General features: G+C 39.6%; 1 protein-coding gene across 3 annotated transcripts in view; it reads right to left on the reverse strand.

Moving 5' to 3' along the window:
- KIAA1217 (KIAA1217 ortholog) overlaps positions 1–24,108 on the reverse strand; it is a 263,677-nt gene that overhangs the window by 11,969 nt on the left and 227,600 nt on the right. For 2 of the 3 annotated variants that reach the window (XM_018557958.1, XM_018557957.1), the window contains exons 9-11: positions 11,400–11,560; positions 4,698–4,873; positions 190–314 (exon numbers count right to left, since the gene is read on the reverse strand). In XM_018557958.1, the coding sequence (XP_018413460.1) occupies positions 190–314; positions 4,698–4,873; positions 11,400–11,560 (462 nt within the window). Of the gene's footprint in view, positions 1–189; positions 315–4,697; positions 4,874–11,399; positions 11,561–22,195; positions 22,210–24,108 lie in introns of all 3 variants that reach the window. The other variant, XM_018557956.1, reaches the window with a different exon arrangement.

Genomic DNA, 24,108 nt, shown 5'->3' on the forward strand with positions numbered 1-24,108 from the left:
CCTGCTATGTGCGGGTGGGGGGGGGGGGTGTTAATAAAGTTGGAGGCCTGAAGAACAATTTACAACTTTTGTGAATTTATATTCCTAAAGTAAACCTCATAGCGAAGGTCGTCTTTAAGCTTTGCAAAGTTTACTATGAAAAACGAATGGGTCTGAACAAGGCCCAAGTTTGGCAAGCCTGAATTATACCTTTTAGGTTAGACACCGCTTCTCCGATCTGTCGCAGCACAAAAGCTCGATCCTCAACGTCCTTCAATGTTACAAATCGAGAGGCAGAGTCCTCCTTTATATCTTCCACAAAATGCTCCAAGTCGCTGCAAAGAAAACACACAACCAACTGAGGTTCAGTTACTAAAACTAACATCGTTGCACAATCTTTCACCAATCTGACTGATTCGTGTGGTCTGGTTACATTATATCACCACGGCATAACATATACATTTATATTATATTTCTTACAAATCAGGAAAATGAAGTCCACCTAGTGACAGAAATATCTGTTTTGGCCAGACTCAGCCTTTAAACATTATGTTCCCCAACATCTAAGCTATGAGCAGACACTATTAGATAAAGCGGTGCCAGGGATGGATGCATATTAAGCACACGGCTTTCTGTGCTCGGCAGTATTTGGCAAAGACTTTGAATATATTTAGGAAGTCACAGCGAGCTCCTGCGCCTGTATTTTACTTTCTCATTTGTAATACTAACACAGGAGTAACGTTAGTCACAGGAACTATCAGCAAAGCCCAGATGTAGTCAAATACATAAAAACAGATTTTCTCATCTCCTCCTCTCCCAGCTGCCTCTTACATCTCAGTGCACAAATCACACCTTCCGCAGGCCAAATGTGACACTATCCTGTGTAGCCTGTCATCCTGAACGTATTGCTTGTTGGGTTAACGATACACACATGGGGGCATATTTATAAAGCAGTTGATCTGACATTCAATGCAAGTGATTCTTCCTGATTCATGTGTTTAATGACAGTGATTGATTCACCACTAGTGAACGTTTGGGGAAAACCACATTTATTGCTTTATTCCCATGTAATAAACCAGCTATTGGACTATCAAACTCTTGTGGAAGGCCTTTGAGTGCTTACTGTACTTTTTGACATGTTCATGTGGAGCACCAAGATATTTTTTTTTGATTGAGTGCTGGTAATGTCGCTCTACACATACACACGTATGTGTACTATATAGTGTGTGTGTGTGTGTGTGTGTATACACACACACACAAAAATTAAGATTTTCCCTCCTGCATGATACCCACCTGCTTACCACAGTTTGTCCCAGGACACCACAGGGGGGAGCTTCCATGGATGTCCTGAGAAGGGGACCTGTATACATAGTAAACGTGTACCGTGAAATTTGTAAACGTATGTTTATAGGATACTCTCAGCCTTATTGGGGACACATATACCTGCAAACCTGCTAGAAAACCTTCTAAATGTTAAACCTCTGGGGCTCACCACTCCACAATTTAAACTCACCCTTCATGTCCTCACTGCAACCCAGTGTACCATCATGACAACTTGGCTAACTGATACTCTCTTGAGGTGAAATCAGGAATCCATTGGACGTTTTCCAATGAAAAGCTGACAGTGAGATTAACAGAAACAATGCCCAAATTTAAGATATTTTGGGAACCCTGGACAAGGCACTTTCTACTGCCCTCCTTTGACCATCACCTGCTAGACCTAATAAAATGTAACAATTGGCAGGACCATGTTCTACATACCTTCGACAACTGGGAGTGATCCGATCCCGTACCCCCCTGCTCCCTCTCTCCTCTCCTATACTTTCTCCAGATTTCTTTTTTACGTTTCGTCATTACGACAAGGTCAAGATCCACACTAGCTGGATGAATGTACTAGATAGATCCACCATGCACCTCTGTCCAATAACTGCCACAATTGTACCAACATGTTGGCGTAGAACCCCAACCAGTCAATCTACATACCTAACCTCTGTAACCAGGTGTCATGCACTGTCATTACTCTCATGACCTCGACTTGTACTTTTTAGGAAAAATCCAATAAAGACTTACTGAAGAAAAAATAATTCCCTCCCAAAAGAATCCCCAGGTCACAACAATGATATCGGATGGTCTGAATGACAGTTGCGTTTACTGCGCAAGCATCAAGTGCACACAATGTCATTAGAATTTTTAGCGATTGCAAATAATTAAAAAAGTTGCCCTCTTGCTAATCTTTGCCCTCCTCAATCTGATTTAATTTTATCTCAATGTTGTGCAAAGAGTTTATGCAAACCGTTTTGTTCCTGCGAGTGTTGCAGTGTACCATCGAAAGGAGACTAAAGCTCTCATAAAGAATAACACATCTGTCCACTTTGAACTTTACCATTGTGCCAAGTTACATAAAAGTCACACTAGTGTGATTTTTATGAATTAGCTGACTTTGTTGCTTATATTTTTGGGTGAATCTATAGAGGTGCACAAATTACATAAACATTGGGAAAACTTACAAAGAAATTGATTTTTTCTTAATTTTCCCAGCAAAGCATAAGGGAAATAAAAACAAATGTAACCAAATTTGCTTCCAACCTAAAACCCTATCTGTCCTGAAATAAATGCTGTATAATATGTTAGGGTAGACTAAAAACCTACAAGATTTAGCTTGTGGAACTAAGACATAGATGAAATGAAAAACAAAAAAAGCTCAATTATTTAGGGAGAAAAAAAGCCAGGGACTCAAACAGTTAAAAAAGTACAATCTACCAATGAATAAAAAGACTAGAAATGGATTCAGTGGCGTCCACAGATTGATGATTGATTTCTCCTGGCCGAACCCCAGCTGTTGCTAACGGGAACGCTTTGTGAAAGTGCGCGGCGAGGAAACAACAGATGCTGATGTATCAGGACGGAATAGGTGCTGAAATTGCTGTCAATGTAAACCGAATAGCTGAGAATACAATAATACGGGGGAGGGGGGGCTAAAACGGAACATATCTATAAGACTGTCTGTATCGCACAGGCTCTGCCGTGATTCTGGATGGAGACCAAGGGCACTGAACGTGGGAGTAAATATGGTCCCATTATGTGTCTCCCATTACAAATATGTCCCCTCTGCAAGAGCGCAAATCCCGAATATAAAAGTGCGAGAAGACTATGAAATGAGAGCGACTTCACTGAGCTGGAGTGTGATGGAGAGAGGACACTCATTAAATCTTCCTTTATGAGTAACTGCATCATATGGAAATGATACTCCTAATTAATAATATTATTATGCCACCAATTACCATATGATTATTAATGACTTCTGCAGCGTCGTTATCTCCTGCGGAGCGGCAAAGTGGAGAGGAAATAGCGGAAACAGGAAATGCATTATACAACCAAATGATTACAAATGTCTCGATATACATATATAACACACACAGCTAAACATTGCCTGCAAGTGTGTGTGAAATGCCATTGAATCCCACACACAGTACACAGTGCCGTATATATGATCACCACTCAAATGGGCGGATTTATCAAGAAGTGAATGGGAATTTCACAAAGCAGTGAGGCTAGGTTCACACCACATGCAGTGCGTTCTGGCCCGCTTTTAGCCAGAACGCACTGCATCGCATTGCTGCCAACTCACTTTTTTGTGGGGCAGGAGGGGTTGTGGCGGGCCATTGAAGTGAATGGTACCATAGCCACACCCTCCGGCCCCAATGCGATCGGTTGCACGGTATCACAAGGCACATTGTACCTGCGGTCCGGTTGAAATAGTGCTTGCAGCATTTTGATTGCACCGGACCGCAGGCGCAATGTGGTTTGCCATACCGGCCGATCACATTGCGGCTGGAGGGCGTGACTACGGTGCCATTCACTTCAATGGCCCGATTATTTTTATGTCATCACTACTGGTTATAAGGCAGGATTAAAGCCCATATGCAAGTCTGTAATTTCGGATTGAGATAGATATGGAGAAAGGTAGATATAACATGCAACCAAAATGGTTGAATCCGAGTTGTGTTCCACCACCATTTCTTCCACCGGGCTACTTTCACAATCATGTAAATCCTTGTGCCTATGCATTTTTTGGCTGTGTTCATGAATGTCTGCCACAGATCAGCCCCTGCTGCCGCCTCTCACCTTGTGACTGCAGTCTGATCACTGGGGAACAGGAGACTAAAGAAATGCTTCCACCGGACTGCAGAAGACTGGCGGCATAATCCCAACCTAGGCAACGTCACTTGATAGGAGCCTCAGGACGGCTTGTTAATGATAATAGGTACCTTTCCTAAAACCATTACTGTATATTGTCACAAGTCAGGAATTTGCTCATGCAGACTTGTAAAGTTGCTGATCATTTCACTTTTATTTCTGGAGGAAGACATAGTTCCCGATACCTTTTACTAAATAAATGTCTCGTCCATAGTAGACATGATTGCTGGAAATGTAGATGTTAAGCTTGTAAGCTTTCCTAGCAGTGAAATGTGTTAAAACAACATAAACAACATTGTCATCCTAGACCAGGGGTAGGCAAACTCCGGCCCTTCAGCTGTGGTGACACTACAAATCCCATCAGGCATCTGCCTCTGGTAGCCATGCCCGTGGCTGTCAACGTCTTGCAACTCCTAATGGGGTTTGTAGTTGCAGCACAGCTGGAGGGCTGAAGTTTGCCTACCCCTGTCCTAGACCATGGCCTGAATCCAGGTCAGTGTGAAAATAGACGGATCCCTCACCTTAACCTGATGACAATCTGTTCCTCGTCCTGGAGGTACTTCTGGCGCTCTTGCTCCACTAGGACGCGCTGTCTCTGCACCGGATCCTCCAGGCTCTTGACCATGTCTGTCATTTTACTGCTGATTTCCAGCTCGGCTTTCTTCATCATCGCCCGCACCATCTCCTGGTTCTGCAGCTGTGACACAAAAGAAATCAGTTTCCATTTCTTCCATCTGCCTCCCAAGAATCCTAAACACACAATTCATCCTTGACTCCCGAGACGTTCCTCTACAAGGAGCCCTGATGAAATAATGTACATTGTACGCTAGCCCTTGGCTCTGTATTAAACCCCACAGCTGCATTATAAGTGGGCACAAATGGACAATTGAAGAGTGATTGGCTGCTGCTCCCAGTGAATCTCACTTGATGGTGTTCCTTGGTCTCAGTTCAAAGAGACTTTAAGTTTCCTAAGTAATGCTAAGCCGAGGCAGAAACAAGAATATGTCATGTATTCAGAAGTATCCCTTTATATCGCTTTGTACTTCAAGGAAATCTCCACTTTTCTGCTTATGTGACTGGCTCCCTGACTTTCTTAGATGTCTGCACTGTGATGAAAGACCCATTTTTAGGCATCTCCTGCAATAGGAATTTCTTTTTTGGTGATATGCTCCCTAAGGCCTCATACACACGGAGTTTAAAGCTGCGGCTTGGAATTCCTGCGGCATGAACTTGCAAATTCTTGCGGCAGGAATCCCAGGTGTGTCCATACAGATGCAGCCGCTGTGCCACTTCAGGTGAATGATAAGCCAGTGTTCTATCGAAAGCTCCAACTCGTCGAAATCTCCAACTACCTCACTGCCGGGTACTAGCAAGTTGGAGATTTCGACCAGACGGCGTTAGACTGCAAAACACAAAGACTGACGGAGCTTCTGTACAGCTGCATTTTAACAATATTCAGCAGGTGGCAAACTCGACCAGTATCCTGAAAACGCTATGCGCGCATGTGCACCGCAACTGTACAGAGCTCCAGTCTTTCTGAGCACCGGGAGGTGAGGTAGTTGGAGATCTCAATGAGTTGGAACTTTTGATAGAACACCGGCAGTGGATCTGCCTGCAAGTAATCATCTGTGGAAAGATTGCCTGTGGATCAGGAGAGATGCTTGTCCCTGGACACAACCTCTCTGTGTCCAAGGACAACGATCCCCCTCCACAGCCAATTGTTCAATGTACCATTACATGCGGACAACTCCAATGTCAACCTATCATTCATTTGAATGGGCACAGCAGCCGCATCTGTACGGACACATCTGGGATTCCTGCTGCAAGAATCTGCAGTTTCTCACCACCGGAATCACCAGCTGCAGCCTCAATGGCACATCTACATGAGGCCCTAAGCTGGAAAAACATGGCTCGTATTTCAGACGATTCAGCCTTCACTTGCCCTATCAGCTCCACCTCACTCTACAAAAGTGGACTGAAACAAACGGAAAGAGCTCGGTGGAAAATTGTCCCCAGAGCAGTGACTGCATCTACAGTAATCAGATGCAGTCACTGTTTAGGTACTCAGACAGCCGCAGGTGTCGGCTATCTGAATAGAAATGCAGATGGGAGATTCCGCCAACCACACCGTTTAGCAGTTTAGTATGGCCAGCGATAGGCTTGTCTACTAAAGAGATGCAAACAACGCAGATTTCAGAATAAAAACGCTGAGATTTGCTTAGGTGATTATTAGGGATGCACCGATACCAAGTACCGTAGTCGGTACAAGTACAGATACTTTTCCAGCTCCAGGACTAGACCAGAGAAAGGTACTCCTTGATGATCAGTTCAACCCCTTCAGACGTTTCCTGGAGCTTTCTAAGCAGTTACAAAATATTCAGATAGCACTAAGAATGCGTCAGAATAGACCACCCAAATACTGTTGGAGCACTCAGGCATGTAGCCATCCTATACTGGAAGTTGGTTTGGCATTGAAAATTTCTTCCACGCCTCCATCCACAAAATCTCATCCTTTAGTATCATTGGCACCAAATTATATAGAAACAAAACAGCATTTTTAGTTTACTTGCCCTCACGCCTCACATTAGCTGTGCTCACAAATTAGTAACTCTATCCCATTAACACTCGCTGTGGATTGTACACAAGGAAGATGTGAGAGAATGACTGAAAATAATTACGCGCTGGAGAATCGTGTAATTATTTCTCGCCAATTAACGTAAATAAATGGTATGTGCCACCCTGATAAAGAGACTTTGGGCAGGAGAAGTCTGAAAGTGCCTTCCTTGGTGGCAGAGAGCCAATTAAATAAGACAGAATTCATTTGCAATACTAAATATATGAAAGGCAATGTGTGCCTCTCTCCTGCTTTTTAATGTTTTAATTACTTGCAGTTACATTTCAGAGAAGAGGAGTGCTAATTCCCACCGAGGGGAGAAAAACAACATGGCTTTTATGGTAATTAAACAGCAGCACGTTTCTTCAGCCCTAGTCAGCTCAGTGTGAATGTGTAATTGTGGGAGAATATATTGCCGATATGGTAAAATGGGGGCTGTGTATAATTCACAGGCAACGTAGGCAGGAGCTTGGTCCCCGAAAGATGTCCATGGGGCCCAGGTACAACCTGCATGCTCAATTGGTTGAAGATGTGTACCTGTCTGTCACTTTACCAGAGAGGATGCACTTGTAGGCAGTTGGTGTCTGATGTGGAGCGCTACACCAGAACAGACAAAGCAAATGGGGCAGCTTTTCTGTGCCTATTGTTCACCATAACAAAGGCAATGGGGGATTGAGGGGGGGTTACTATGCCTAGGGCCCCAATCTGCCTTACTCTAGCTTAAATGATCCTCTCTACAGCCAGGAACATTCAAACCCTGACACATGAGGGGTAAAGAATGCTTACACCTATTCAGTTCTGAATGGTAAGAATTCTGCCCCTTACTTTCCAATTAGGTCCCTAAGATCACGTGTTCATAAATACGTTTGCACATGCTAGAAATCCTTTGTAATCTGGTGTTTTAATTATTCATTGCACAGTAGGGAGCAGGAAAAATCTACAGCTCTCTTCATTTAAAAAAAAAAAACCAAGCCAATGCATTTCCTGTACTGTCACATACACAAAATTTTCCGGGGTCTCCATTGAAAACTTAAAAAAGAGAATTGACACATTGGGCTAGCGTTCTCATGTACAGTCACACCATACATGCAATAAACGTCTGTCTAGGACTACCTAGTCATATATGACTTGCCTTGATAGTACTTCATAGCTTGTTATGCCCCCAGTCAGCTGTTGGGTGATTTAATCCTTTATATTTCTTATATTGTAAAGCGCTGTGCAAACTATTGGCGCTATATAAATCCTGTATAATAATAATAATAATAATATTCCACCATAAAGTAAATTACTGTAATATTTAAGGTAGAAAGGAGTAATTCGGTTCCAGGTAAAACCTGTAGGGGGCGCCCTCTACATGTCCATTAGGACACTATTTTAAAATAAACTTGTCTAGATAGCAATACTTTTTGCTGCCTATGCTGATATGTTTCTGAAAGTGACTGTTATCCTTATCCTTGCTTATCAACTTGTTGAATCATTCATCCTGAATAAATATATGCAAACGAGATGTTGGGACACTTTGTGTGTACGTGTCGGGTCATGGTCAGTATTGTACTAAAGAGTGAAGCAAGGAGACACAAGGCTTATTAGATCGTGCAAGGCAAAGGACCTTGCTAGAATCTGAAGCTGATCAGTAAGGGCTTCAGGCTGCATAAACCTTACTGACACCAAAAAGTATAAAGACCTCCCATGCCTCCAGTCACTTTTCTATGTCTATGTCAGTCCCTGTATAAGTTGTGCTGGACTTTCTCCTTCTATAACCTCTGCTTAGTTCATTATGTCCTCTATTACACCATGCCATAGTTTCCATCCTTACTGGTAGCATCTTATTACAGCCTCTTGTCTTTAATCATTAACTAAGGAATGGCCTGTGCCCTGTGTTGTCCTATACGTCACATATAATGAAGTATTCTGTATCCTTTAATAGGTCACTCATGCAATGTTAAGTAAAAGGTGGAGATGTTGACTCATACCACAATTAGCGTGTGTTTCTATATATAGCTCATATACTAAGTCTGAGATAGCTAAAGAACTAAGGATATGTATGGCGGAATACTGAACAACACACTGGCTGCTTTCTGCCATTAACAGACAATGGGGTTCTCCTGCCTACCAGTACTATACAATGCTCCATGGTGACTTGGTCATAACAATATGTGACTTGGGATTTGTTATCTGCCACTTTTACAACTGTCTCAGATAAATAAAATTTATTTCTGGAACAGTACAATTCCTACATCTAGATCGGGGTTTGTCAACCAGGACTTGAAGGAACCCCGGAGTTCCATGAGAAGTTAAAACAAAATGAACGCGAAGGCTTCTTACCCTTCTGTGATATTGTTTCATAGTAGGAATGTCCCGATACCGATGCTAGCATCAGAATCGGGCCCGATACAGGGCATTTTGACAAGCCGATGCTTGCGCTTTTTTTTTAAACTTTACCTTCCGTGGTGGGGTCCTCTGGGCAGGCTGTGCGGAGGAGCGCCGCGTCACTGCTGTGGGCAGAGCTCCAGGCGGGGTCCTAATGTAGGTGGCCGGCGACTGCCCAGAGGACTCCACCTGGAGCTCCGCCCACAGCAGTGACGCGACGCTCCACCGCTCAGTGCCGCCGACATCAGTGGCGGATCCCCGTTGCCCCCCCCCGCCAACGGGTACGACTGCCCAGAGGACTCCACCTGGAGCTCCGCCCACAGCAGTGACGCGACGCTCCACCGCTCAGTGCCGCCGACATCAGTGGCGGATCCCCGTTGCCCCACCCACGGTACTGGTGACAGAGTACATCCTTGCACAGCCGCCGCGGGGACATACAGCTCTCACTGTCACATACTTTATTGCGGTATTTCTAGTTTCATTCCAAGCGATCTTTTTCTTAGATTGAACACTGATGGAAAGATCTAAAAATGTCACAAATTGACAAGTGTATTATGAACATTCTTCACCACCGTCATAATGGCAACTTCATGCAAACTTGTAAAGCGATGAGTATAAAAGGAGATATGGCGCTGTAGCACGTTTAGTTACATGCTATTCTGTACACTTGTATGTAACGTTTATGTAGGTGACGGGTCTTCTCTTTGAATATATTGTGAGATGGCAGAGATTTGAAGAAGCCTGAGTTGTGACAATGCTTCTCCATGTCTCTAGATATCTAAAACCAAGGCTGTGATGGTATAATATTAGACTGTATACTCTTGCAAGGTCACTCTGTGCTAATTATGTGACTTAATATAATCATCATACTCCTCATAATACATGGGACAGGCACAACTGTTTCTGTGAATAGAATACACAGGATATACCAGTAATAATACATCTAAACCCCAAACACAATGAGACTGCAAGTGCTTTGCCAGCCAGAGAGGAGAATGGCATGCTGGGAATTGGCAAGTTACTGAGAAGTTTGTCCCCCTGTAATACTGTATATTTGATGCATATTCCTTATCTTATTGATTTTTAAAGCAGAGGGAAATCAGTTGATCAGTTATTAATGGTATCCATCAAACACTGCAGCTGTGCTCAAATCAGAGTTCACTCAATCTGAGTCCTATATAATTCACAGAGCCAGGTTTCAGAGAGCTCTTCACATGCGGGTGGGTCGGCTTCCTGGAGCCTGTGCTGTGTAAAATGATGATTGTATCACCAGTCAGATTTATAGGAGTTGTAAAGTCCCAGCACACACTCTCCTGTTCTAACATCAGCATTGTAATAGGAATACATAGTAGAGGTGTTTTTTGATAATGCAATCAAATATCTTTTATGTAGTGAGTGCTGCCTTCTGTCTGCCCAATACTCATCAGCTTCCTGGATTCCCAGTGTGCTTTGTATCTCTGCCCTTGCTGCTTGATGTGATGCAATCTTGATTTCTCAAGAATACATATCCCATCATGCACTGCTTCCAGCATGCAATGATAATGTTACATTGCTCAGATGTTTAGTTGTAGTTCAGAAGGCGGGCTCTGTGAGAGTGGTGACACACGGAAGTGAGTGAAGTTGTGTCAGTACATTAAGGAAGTCCATCCTATGGGCACCTTCAATAAGTATGTTTACAATCTTCTAGATGGAAATGATCTTTAGTAATGTAATAGAACTTATGGAAATTTAATACAGAAATACAGATTTATTTTTTGATCGTAGATTCCCTTTAAGCCTGCAGATTGAATCAGGCTGGTGATACAACAAGCGCATAGATGTGATAAACACTTTGATATATTAGGCTTGAACATGAAAAGGAGGAGCCTCCAATGGGTGTGTTTGGGAATACTTCTCCATTATAAACGTATGGTCATGTAGACACACTAGGTTGCAAAGGAAGTTGGTGGTAAAAGAGAGGGGTTCTATTCCCACATCACTCTATTCTTAAATGAAATAAAAAGTTTGACTTTACATACACTTTAGGCATCACCCATGTAAAAGGGAAAATAGCTTCTACAAAACCATATAAAAGAATGAAGGAAGATATGAAAAATAAGGTATATAGCTAAATAACAAAAAAGCATGGGCAGACAGTTTAATTTATCTTCTTCTGAGGAACTGAACTTTATGAAAGCAAAAGAATGAAAAGACAATAAAAATAATTAGCAAAGCTGAAGAAGCCCAGACGATCACCTACCTGCAGCTGCCTCATTTTATGCAGCTGAAGACGCAGTTCTGCCACATTACGTCGCATGTCGTGCAGGCTGACTTTCATTTGTGAACCAGCAGGGGGCGACTGACTGGCAGCTCTAGACTCAACAATGGCTAATGTATTCCTTCCACTGGACACAGTATGAACTGCAGGGATGAAACAAAACAATTATAGAATGGTGAGAAAGACAGCACACATTTCATTAGAATATTTATATAAGGAAATGTATAAAATGAGAGATCCTGGAATTCCTGTATTTTCTTACAAAGCGAGAGGAGGAATCTGAGGGATCCATAGCACAGTGTGCAGAGGTCCCTAGATTCCTTACCATGGTGCACCGGGCTGGTAGTTATGGCGGGATGTGCCTGGACGGTATGAATTGTATCATTTTACCCAATTTGTCTCAGGCAGTGCTCAGATTTTCCTTCAGATTTTATTTGTCACATTGTCAATAACATTTTAAATATAATTTGTATTTAGGTAGAAGAGCACAGTGCATTATGTCAGTAAGTTTGCTGGACAAGGAGTGGGGGCATTGCTAGAATGAACTGGTCTTCTACTGAGTGCCCCCAAGATCTTCTACTGAGTGCCCCCAAGATCTTCTACTGACTGCCCCCAGGTCTTCTACCGACTGCCCCCAGGTCTTCTACCGACTGCCCCCAGGTCTTCTACCGAGTGCCCCCAGTTCTTTTACTGAGCGCCCCCAGGTCATCTACTGACTGCCCTCGGGTCTTCTATTGACTGCCCCCAGTTCTTCTACTTACCATACAATCTCTGTACAATCAACTTTTAGATGTAATATGAGGCCCTACCTAATCTACCCAAATAATTTGTATCCAATCAGGCAGGCCCTTGCACTACCTTGTTGTTGGTAGCTCTAAGGGGGATTGTACATTCAGATTCTATTGTGTGCGGTGAGCTTAAAGGAGAGTGTACAGAGGATGTACAATCTACTTTTTGTATAAAGTGTGGTCACCCTTAGACTCCGCTTTGATCCAAACTGGTCATAATGCATTCCTACCTGCACCCACAACATATCCCATTCTATTAGCACCCCAGCTACAACCATGGAGAGGAGAGCTAGAGATTTTCTCTATAGTGCAAATGCTTTAAAAATAACAAAGACACATGATAGTGGCATGTTTGTGTGCTGATCACGCATGTCACTGGGCCCGCTCAACATGTAAAACTCATGCGTTGTATTTGCTTGCACTGCACATCCGTTGGCAAAGTGCATTCAGAATCAATTACATCACAGTGCACCAATACACATAACACAATGGTGGAAACAGGACTTAACAAGGTGACAACGCTGTTTGTTTTGCAATGAAATCACACCGAAGCCTTGTCACCTTGCCGACAGGTTAGTTTTAGGTGGACATGTAGATTTAAATGGACTTTATCCATTTGGTATCTATGGTCAAAAACTAAAAATAAATCTGTATTTCTACATTAAATTTTCATAACTTCTATGCCACTCCTATTACCCATATGCGTGTAGAAGTTTGTAACCTTATTTAGGGTGTAATGTCTCAATGTACTGACACAATTTCACTCAGCCCTGTGAATATACACTTCCTTGTGTCACATCTCACAGAGCCTGCCTACCGAGCTACAACTCAAGGTCTGAACAATGTAACATTATCATTGCTTGCTGGAAGCAATGCATGATGGGATATGTAGTCTTGAGGAAAGGTAAATTGTATTACGTCAAGCAGCAGGGAGAGAGACACAAAGCACGCTGGGAATCCAGGAAGTTGATGAAAGTGATGGGCAGACGGAAGGCAGCACTCACTACATAAAAGGGATTTTTTTTCAAGTAAGCTGTGATTGCATTATCAATAACATCTCTACTATGTATTCCTATTACAACGCTGATGTCATAACAGGAGAGGATACCTATCTCTGTCTCACATCTTTTAACCTCTTACAGCCCAGCAGCCAACCCGTTCAGGACAAGTAAACACTCAAGGTGTTACCCTGACTTCTGGATCATGTGATTACTGTGATTGGCGGTCACATGATCGTGAGCCCGTCCTACCGATTGTAAACACTGAGCGGGATCTGTCTGTAACAGTTGCTGGGGATGCACAGAACAGAGATGCTGGCTGTACGCATATGTGACAGAGCGGCATCAAAGCTCACCGCCACATACATATGTATACAGCTGACGGCATACATGTGGCTTACCCAGTTTATTTTCTTTTGGAAAAACGTTTTACCATTATAAGCACCCCCAGCAGTGTCATGGTTTGTCCTAACCCCTTCAACTATCACTTTTGCTGGACAGCTTGGTCTGCATGTTAATGGGGTGAAAAAGAAAAACAAAAGAAAAAAAAAATACTGGGGGTAATTTATCAAACCCGGAGCCCATGGCAACCAATCAGCTTTTCTCTCCAGTTTGTTCAGTTAAGCTTAGAAAATGAAAGAGAAAACCAGATTGGTTGCCATGGGCAACTGCTCCTGATTCTGTTGCTCCAATTTTGATAAATTCTCTTCACTGAATTCTATCATTACAGATATCGGACACATAGAGGTACCACAATTCAAAGCTTTTTTTTGTACTGTGTGCCTCCGGACAGCAGAAGACAGCAGTGTGTATGCAGTCTCAGTATCCATATCACAGGTTGTTTATGTATCTGCTTTCAGATGACGGCACCGTATGAAATGCTGTGTGGGTGGTTGTACAGAGTCTCCATACAAAAATACAATTGGGAAAATGCTGGTTGCTGTTGAATGCAAATACAAATGACAGACGAGCGGATCTCTGGTGACGCTCACATGCAAATACCAGTCTGGCTGCATGCTCTGTTTCTGGTAAAGAATGGCAACGATCAGAGCCGGATTTACTCTCTGGCCAGGTCCCTTAATGCCAAACACCCCCCCTCCCCAACGGAGAATGGAAATCAGATGGCGGGGGTGGCAGTGTTAGTTTTCTCTTTTTTTTTTACTTTTTGATCACTTTTTTTAATTTTAATTTTTCTCATGATCTGTTATGTTTTTATTTTTGTTATAATTTTTTACTTTATATTTTTATCACTATTTAATTTTAATTATTATTTTTTACTTATTTTTTTCTTAATTTAATAATTTATCACATTTTTTTCCCCATTTACTTTATTGCTATTACACAGGAGCTAACAAGCCCCTGTGTGATAGCATTGGAAGTGACAGGTTCTCTTTTTTGAATCTGTCACCTCCAATACAGTACTGTGTTGGAACTCCTGTGACAGCTGAGAGGGGAGAATCGTCTCACTTGTAAATGAACGAGCGTCGCTTCTCCGTCCCGGGCGATAGGAATTCCACACCCCTGCCCCCCTCTGCTCCCTGCCGCCCCAAGGCCGGGCCACGGTTGGCCTTGTGGGAAATCCTGCCATGGCGACGACGGTGTCATGTATTAATATCACTTTCACCCCGAAGACATATCCCCAACTCTGTCTACGTCAGTTCCACGGGGGGGAAAGGGGGCAATGTGTGTTTATGAGACACAGCTTACTAGCAAACACAAGGGTGGCTCCATAGGACCCTACAAGGGAAAGGAGCCTACCTATAACATGATATGAGGACCAGTGATCAGGGGACCAGCTGATTCTGCAGAAAGCGAAAACTTTTAAACATCAAGAAGTAGAATCCATTGTAAGTGATGTACTCTGCATATGAAATAGCTTAAAAAAACCTTTTGACTTTAACGAGGAACTTTACTTATATCTTCAAAAAAACAACAACGTCACCTTTAGAAATGTTTAGTAATGACAATCTACAAACATAACATATCTTATTCTTCTTTTCCTCCCCATTCTTCTCACAGTAGCCCCATAGAGAAGGACGGGGGCTGCGTACTAATCACACACAGCACCTGTCCTTGCCGGGAGCTGCCCGATACAGATGTTTCTGGTGTGAATGAGGCCTTAAAGTCGCACCGGAAAAAGAATTTTTCAGGTGTCGGCACCACATAGACACAAGGATACGAATGTCCTTGGGAAGTTCGGATGTCACAATCTTTATGCCTGAAGCTCCTCTTTAGGGGAGGCTGATGCAGAGAGAGTGAAGGAAGTGGAGGAAAGCGCACACGGGTGAATGATACAATGCGGGTTAAACACACAGCGCGGCTTCATTGTGTTTCACACAACAACAATGCGGCCTTCTGTTTCTGCTGACGGCAAATTTATTTTGGACGGCGGAGGACATTTCTGCGGCTGCTTTCACTGAGCTCGTCTTTCTGCTGCGCAAACAATGAACAAACAATATCAATTCTTTTGATAAGTGAGAATTTTCTATCCGCTGGAAAGCGCTGAAAGCGGCCAATGAAAATGAAAGCTGCGGAACATTCGCTTCTGGATGAACTGAGCAGAGATCCCGATGTACAATGCGATTGCTATCATGTACAGCTATTAATACCAGACGACAAAGCTTCCCTCACATTCCCTCCTCTGATAATTGCTTATTTTGACGCTTGCTGCTCTCAGCCATGCTTTTCATTTTCTGAACTTGCCGTAGACGGCAGGAATTAGTTTTATTCAGAAGGATTGTTCTCATATTACATTTCTGTGCGGATAGCTGGAAGCACGTTATGTATTTTTAAAGCTGAACTCCGGCCCTCCCTTCAGTCTTGTCCAGTTGTACCGGCTCCACTCTTGTACTAAAATCGCTTACTCTGATTTCACTGCACACTGTGAGCAAGTCAAATACAGCCCGCCTCATTTTCCTGGGTGGAGGACATCAGCATCATCTAGCTCTTTCCTCCTCAGCCTGACTGTGCCTGCCCCTTTCATTCATTCCATTTGAGTTCTTTCAATCATGGGGGCTCAGCATCACATATGGGCGTTACTCCTGGATCCTAACGCTCCCTCCTCCAGACTGACATCCACCCATATTGCTATTTGCATGACTCTTCCTAAGAGACACCACACTCCTTGCATCAGGACTGAAAGCTCTTTAGAGGGGTACTGGGCAGTGGCGTCACAAGGGGGGTGCGGCCCGCACCCGGGTGCGACCATTGGAGGGGTGACACCAAAATGACTGACAGTCATTTTGGTGTCACCCCCTCTGAAAAGTCAGGCACTTGGTCATGGACCGAGAGCCCAACAATGCCAGGAGAGAGGAGGGCCGGCAGGCGTCAAAAAGATGACCACGCTGTGCGATGACATCATCGCGGGGTGTCACCCCTTCTCTGCTCTGGGTGACACCCGGCCTCAGGACGCCCCTGGTACTGGGGTGGGTGCTGTGACGTTTTCAGGAAGCTATGTACACCACCCTGCTGGCCCCTCCCACAAGCCTTGCTACTTTAAGTCCGATACATACCACAGATTGGTAGTTGATTATTAAAGTGTATGGCGAGTCATTTTGTTTTGTTTGTTTGTTTTATATCCAATATGGTAACAGTTATAACCCGTTATTTTAGCTGTATTTGTCCTGCTAGGAAGATTTCTCTTTACTTCCTTTCTAGGGAATGCACTAGAAAGTGAGAGAAAAACTCCCCAAAGAGAGAGGAATTCTCTTCGTGGACATATTAGCAGAACATTTGCCCCCATTGAAGGGACAGCTTTAAAATGTAGGATTTCCCCTCAGTGGCGTCACAAGGGGGGGTGCTTGGGGTGCGGCCCGCATCCGGGTGTCACCATTGCAGGGGTGACACCAAAATGACTGATAGTCATTTTGGTGTCACCCACCTTTAAAAAGTCGGGCATTCGGTCATGGACCGAGAGCCCGACAGTGTACTGTCTTAGTTATAATAGTCACCAGGACACATGGGGGGGGGGGGCTAATCTCCCCAGTGGGGACACCTACCACAATAAAAACTCTCCCCCACTCTATACAAACATGAAATCAATGTTTGGGCTTACATACATTTTAAAGGAGATCTGAAGCCCCAGCATATCCTCTCCTGTTATAACATCAGCATTGTAATAGGAATACGTACTGGAGTTGTGTCTCATAATACAATCAAAGCTTAAATGCAGAAATCCCTCTTATGTAGTGAGTACTGCCTTCCGTCTGCCCATCACTTTCATCAACTTCCTGGATTCCCAATGTGCTTTGTGTCTCTTTCCCTGCTGCTTCATGTGAAACAATCTCTATTTCTCAAGACTACATATCCCATCATGCATTGCTTCCAGCAAGCAATGATAAGTGCCTATTAACTGGGCTGAGTAAAATCGTGTCAGTACATTGAGGAAGTCCATCCTATGGGCATCTTCAGTAAGTATGTTTACAAACTTCTAGATGGAAATGATCTTTAGGAGTGGAATAGAACTTATGGAAATTGAATACAGAAATACAGAGTTATTTGTAGTTTTTGACCATAGATAACCTTTAAAAATATAATAATAAAAATAAGAATGAATAAGGAATGATATATGAATAATAAGAATGAATGAGGAATGATACTGAGAATAATAAGATAATAATAATGAATAAGGAATGATATAATAATAATGAATAAGGAATGATATAATAATAATGAATAAGGAATTATATAAGAATGAATGAGGAATGATATAAGAATAATAAGAATGAATAGGGAATTATATAAGAATAATAAGGAATGATACTGAGAATAATAAGTTAATAAGAATGAATAAGGAACGATATAAGAATGAATAAGGAACGATATAAGAATGAATAAGGAATGATACTGAGAATAATAAGATAATAAGAATGAATAAGTAACTATATAAGAATGAATAAGGAATGATACTGAGAATAATAAGATAATAAGAATGAATAAGGAACGCTATAAGAATAATAAGAATGAATAAGGAATGATACTGAGAATAATAAGATAATAAGAAATGATATAAGAATAATAAGAATGAATAGGGAATGATATAAGAATGAATAAGGAATGATATCAAAATACTAAGAATGAATAAGGAATTATATAATAATAATAATAAGAAAAAGAAGAATGTATAAGGAATGATATAAGAATAATAATAGGATAATAAGAATGAATAAGGAATGATGTATGAAGATAATAAGAATGAATAAGGAATGATATAGGAATAATAATAATGAATAAGGAATGATATAATAATAATAATGAATAAGGAATGATATAAGAATGAATAAGGAATGATATAAGAATAATAATAATGAATAAGGAACGATATAAGAATAATAAGAATGAATAAGGAATGACACTGAGAATAATAAGATAATAAGAATGAATAAGGAACAATATAAGAATGAATAAGGAATGATACTGAGAATAATAAGATAATAAGAATGAATAAGGAATGATATAAGAATAATAAGAATGAATAAGGAACGATATAAGAATAATAAGAATGAATAAGGAACGATATAAGAATAATAAGAATGAATAAGGAACGATATAAGAATAATAAGAATGAATAAGGAACGATATAAGAATAATAAGAATGAATAAGGAACGATATAAGAATAATAAGAATGAATAAGGAACGATATAAGAATAATAAGAATGAATAAGGAACGATATAAGAATAATAAGAATGAATAAGGAACGATATAAGAATAATAAGAATGAATAAGGAACGATATAAGAATAATAAGAATGAATAAGGAACGATATAAGAATAATAAGAATGAATAAGGAACGATATAAGAATAATAAGAATGAATAAGGAACGATATAAGAATAATAAGAATGAATAAGGAACGATATAAGAATAATAAGAATGAATAAGGAACGATATAAGAATAATAAGAATGAATAAGGAACGATATAAGAATAATAAGAATGAATAAGGAACGATATAAGAATAATAAGAATGAATAAGGAACGATATAAGAATAATAAGAATGAATAAGGAACGATATAAGAATAATAAGAATGAATAAGGAACGATATAAGAATAATAAGAATGAATAAGGAACGATATAAGAATAATAAGAATGAATAAGGAACGATATAAGAATAATAAGAATGAATAAGGAACGATATAAGAATAATAAGAATGAATAAGGAACGATATAAGAATAATAAGAATGAATAAGGAACGATATAAGAATAATAAGAATGAATAAGGAACGATATAAGAATAATAAGAATGAATAAGGAACGATATAAGAATAATAAGAATGAATAAGGAACGATATAAGAATAATAAGAATGAATAAGGAACGATATAAGAATAATAAGAATGAATAAGGAACGATATAAGAATAATAAGAATGAATAAGGAACGATATAAGAATAATAAGAATGAATAAGGAACGATATAAGAATAATAAGAATGAATAAGGAACGATATAAGAATAATAAGAATGAATAAGGAACGATATAAGAATAATAAGAATGAATAAGGAACGATATAAGAATAATAAGAATGAATAAGGAACGATATAAGAATAATAAGAATGAATAAGGAACGATATAAGAATAATAAGAATGAATAAGGAACGATATAAGAATAATAAGAATGAATAAGGAACGATATAAGAATAATAAGAATGAATAAGGAACGATATAAGAATAATAAGAATGAATAAGGAACGATATAAGAATAATAAGAATGAATAAGGAACGATATAAGAATAATAAGAATGAATAAGGAACGATATAAGAATAATAAGAATGAATAAGGAACGATATAAGAATAATAAGAATGAATAAGGAACGATATAAGAATAATAAGAATGAATAAGGAACGATATAAGAATAATAAGAATGAATAAGGAACGATATAAGAATAATAAGAATGAATAAGGAACGATATAAGAATAATAAGAATGAATAAGGAACGATATAAGAATAATAAGAATGAATAAGGAACGATATAAGAATAATAAGAATGAATAAGGAACGATATAAGAATAATAAGAATGAATAAGGAACGATATAAGAATAATAAGAATGAATAAGGAACGATATAAGAATAATAAGAATGAATAAGGAACGATATAAGAATAATAAGAATGAATAAGGAACGATATAAGAATAATAAGAATGAATAAGGAACGATATAAGAATAATAAGAATGAATAAGGAACGATATAAGAATAATAAGAATGAATAAGGAACGATATAAGAATAATAAGAATGAATAAGGAACGATATAAGAATAATAAGAATGAATAAGGAACGATATAAGAATAATAAGAATGAATAAGGAACGATATAAGAATAATAAGAATGAATAAGGAACGATATAAGAATAATAAGAATGAATAAGGAACGATATAAGAATAATAAGAATGAATAAGGAACGATATAAGAATAATAAGAATGAATAAGGAACGATATAAGAATAATAAGAATGAATAAGGAACGATATAAGAATAATAAGAATGAATAAGGAACGATATAAGAATAATAAGAATGAATAAGGAACGATATAAGAATAATAAGAATGAATAAGGAACGATATAAGAATAATAAGAATGAATAAGGAACGATATAAGAATAATAAGAATGAATAAGGAACGATATAAGAATAATAAGAATGAATAAGGAACGATATAAGAATAATAAGAATGAATAAGGAACGATATAAGAATAATAAGAATGAATAAGGAACGATATAAGAATAATAAGAATGAATAAGGAACGATATAAGAATAATAAGAATGAATAAGGAACGATATAAGAATAATAAGAATGAATAAGGAACGATATAAGAATAATAAGAATGAATAAGGAACGATATAAGAATAATAAGAATGAATAAGGAACGATATAAGAATAATAAGAATGAATAAGGAACGATATAAGAATAATAAGAATGAATAAGGAACGATATAAGAATAATAAGAATGAATAAGGAACGATATAAGAATAATAAGAATGAATAAGGAACGATATAAGAATAATAAGAATGAATAAGGAACGATATAAGAATAATAAGAATGAATAAGGAACGATATAAGAATAATAAGAATGAATAAGGAACGATATAAGAATAATAAGAATGAATAAGGAACGATATAAGAATAATAAGAATGAATAAGGAACGATATAAGAATAATAAGAATGAATAAGGAACGATATAAGAATAATAAGAATGAATAAGGAACGATATAAGAATAATAAGAATGAATAAGGAACGATATAAGAATAATAAGAATGAATAAGGAACGATATAAGAATAATAAGAATGAATAAGGAACGATATAAGAATAATAAGAATGAATAAGGAACGATATAAGAATAATAAGAATGAATAAGGAACGATATAAGAATAATAAGAATGAATAAGGAACGATATAAGAATAATAAGAATGAATAAGGAACGATATAAGAATAATAAGAATGAATAAGGAACGATATAAGAATAATAAGAATGAATAAGGAACGATATAAGAATAATAAGAATGAATAAGGAACGATATAAGAATAATAAGAATGAATAAGGAACGATATAAGAATAATAAGAATGAATAAGGAACGATATAAGAATAATAAGAATGAATAAGGAACGATATAAGAATAATAAGAATGAATAAGGAACGATATAAGAATAATAAGAATGAATAAGGAATGATATAAGTATAATAAGAATGAATAAGGAACTATATAAGAATAATAAGAATGAATAAGGAATGATAATGAGAATAATAAGATAATAAGAATGAATAAGGAACGATATGAGAATAATAAGAATGAATAAGGAATGATATAAGAATAATAAGAATTAATAAGGAATGATACTGAGAATAATAAGATAATAAGAATGAATAAGGAACGATATAAGAATAATAAGAATGAATATGAATAATATAAAAAGCAGTTCTGTCCTTTAATATGCAGACGGACATTGATTTTTTTCCTGCACTATGGAGGAATCGTTCAGGATTACGGGCTCACTCCTCCCTTTCACATTTAAATGACAGACATGATTTCTATGATCGATAGAAGAGACCTTTGTTCTTCACTATTAAATATCACGGCTTGATTCATTCTTGATCTGAATTTGGTTGTTTTGTAGGTTGAGGCTTCTATTGGCCTCACACATATCAGCAAGACTCCTGGCCCCCCGTCTGTGCCGGGGACAGGATGACACGACGGGTCCGGAGTCTGATGGACTGTTCAGTACAAATCTGGGGAATTATAATTCTGTGGATCTGACTTTATCCCGAATCACCATTTGGAAATGTTGGCAAGTTATATGAATGTCATAAAACCATCATCAAGTCGCTTCATTGGATTTTGTTTCATGAAGAATTGGGTTTCAAATGTTCTGGGATGGAGCGGGAGTTGATGAGTCAGGGACGGTCTTGACAAAATGTCGATCCAAAAGATAATATGGATTTAATTTGATGCTTACTGCACCGAAAACAAAATCAGTGCCGGAATCTCAGCATTGTTAAGGTCAGGAAATGGAGCGGAAAATTTTCAGAGCAGACACTGTTAAAGCTGAACTCCAGGAAAAGCAAATAGTGTCTATATACAAGAGCCATGCGTATTCTTATTGAATCTTTGTGTATTTTTTTCCAGATCTGTGCAGTAATCCAGCTTCCTGTAATAAAGACCAGCCACTGCTGCTCTCTCTCTCCTTGTGCAGGGTGACTGGTCATGTCTCCACCCCCTCCTGAAATTTTCAGCAGGCAGCCTGAAGTGGGTGGGGCCTGCTGGGTCCCTCCCACAACTCTGCTCTTTGCACACGGCATTTGCAGAACAGTGATAATGTCACTGCTACTTTTACAAGGTTATATCTGGGTTTTCAAGGGCATTTGTTGCACGCAAAGTGGATTTATATCCTTTGTGGCTATTGTGGAATATATTTAAATCAAAGTTTTTGTTCCTGGAGTTCAGCTTTAAGCTGGCCATACACGGCTCGTATTTAAGCCGATTCAGCAAATTCAAGCTGTGTGCCCTGTTGGCATCAACCGGCTTCACAAGTCAACTGGAAAATAGAGAAAAACAGGTGGAAAATTGTCCAGTGGACTGTGACTACATCTACTATGCAAATATTTAGACAGCTGCAGGTATGGGTTGCCTGAATACAATAGCCAGCAGGGGACATTCCACTATCCATCCACGCTGTTTAGTATTGATGGGGAATCAAGGACCGGATGAGAGAAATCTAGCCGTGTATTGCCAGCATTAGGAAGGGTTGGACAAAGTGGGACCACACCGGTAGTAGCAAGTGTAGTGTGAATTTAAGGTGGAATGGAACATAGCTGGAAACGTTATCACAGAGATCTTGTTGCAGAACTCCTTAAATCAGTGGTTCTCAACTCATGGGTCGCGACCCAAAAGTGGGTCGCGAGCCCTTCTGCAGTGGGTCGCGGCGCCATCACGGCAATCACGGGTCGCGGCGCAATCACGGCAGGCTTGTATTAATGAATAGAAAGCCTGCCGTGAGTGACTCAGCAGAAGACGGAGGACACAGCGGGGATCGTAGATAAGGTAAGAGACAGATACTAAACAAGAAGGTGACAACGTAGTAAACTCCAGCTATGAGTATAACAAGACTTTTCAGTGGACGGGATCTTTACACCAGCCCTGTAGTTATGAAGATTATTCCTTCCATTAGCCGTCCCTCTACAGCACAACATACAGGTTACACTCTGATTGTACAACCTACATGAGATCTACCAAAAACTATGTAGTGCTGCCTGATTGGACACAGATTGGGTGGAGAGATGAGGTTTACCTATTGGTAAATCTAAAGTTGATTGTATGGTCAGATTGTAACCTGTGAGGTGACCCAATGTCTTCTGCTGCAGAGTGACAGCTGAGGGAGCAGAGCAGAGGACTGACTACACT

Source organism: Nanorana parkeri, unplaced genomic scaffold (genome assembly GCF_000935625.1).
Source record: "Nanorana parkeri isolate BGI_ZX_2015 unplaced genomic scaffold, ASM93562v1 scaffold313, whole genome shotgun sequence".
Lineage (NCBI taxonomy): Eukaryota > Metazoa > Chordata > Amphibia > Anura > Dicroglossidae > Nanorana > Nanorana parkeri.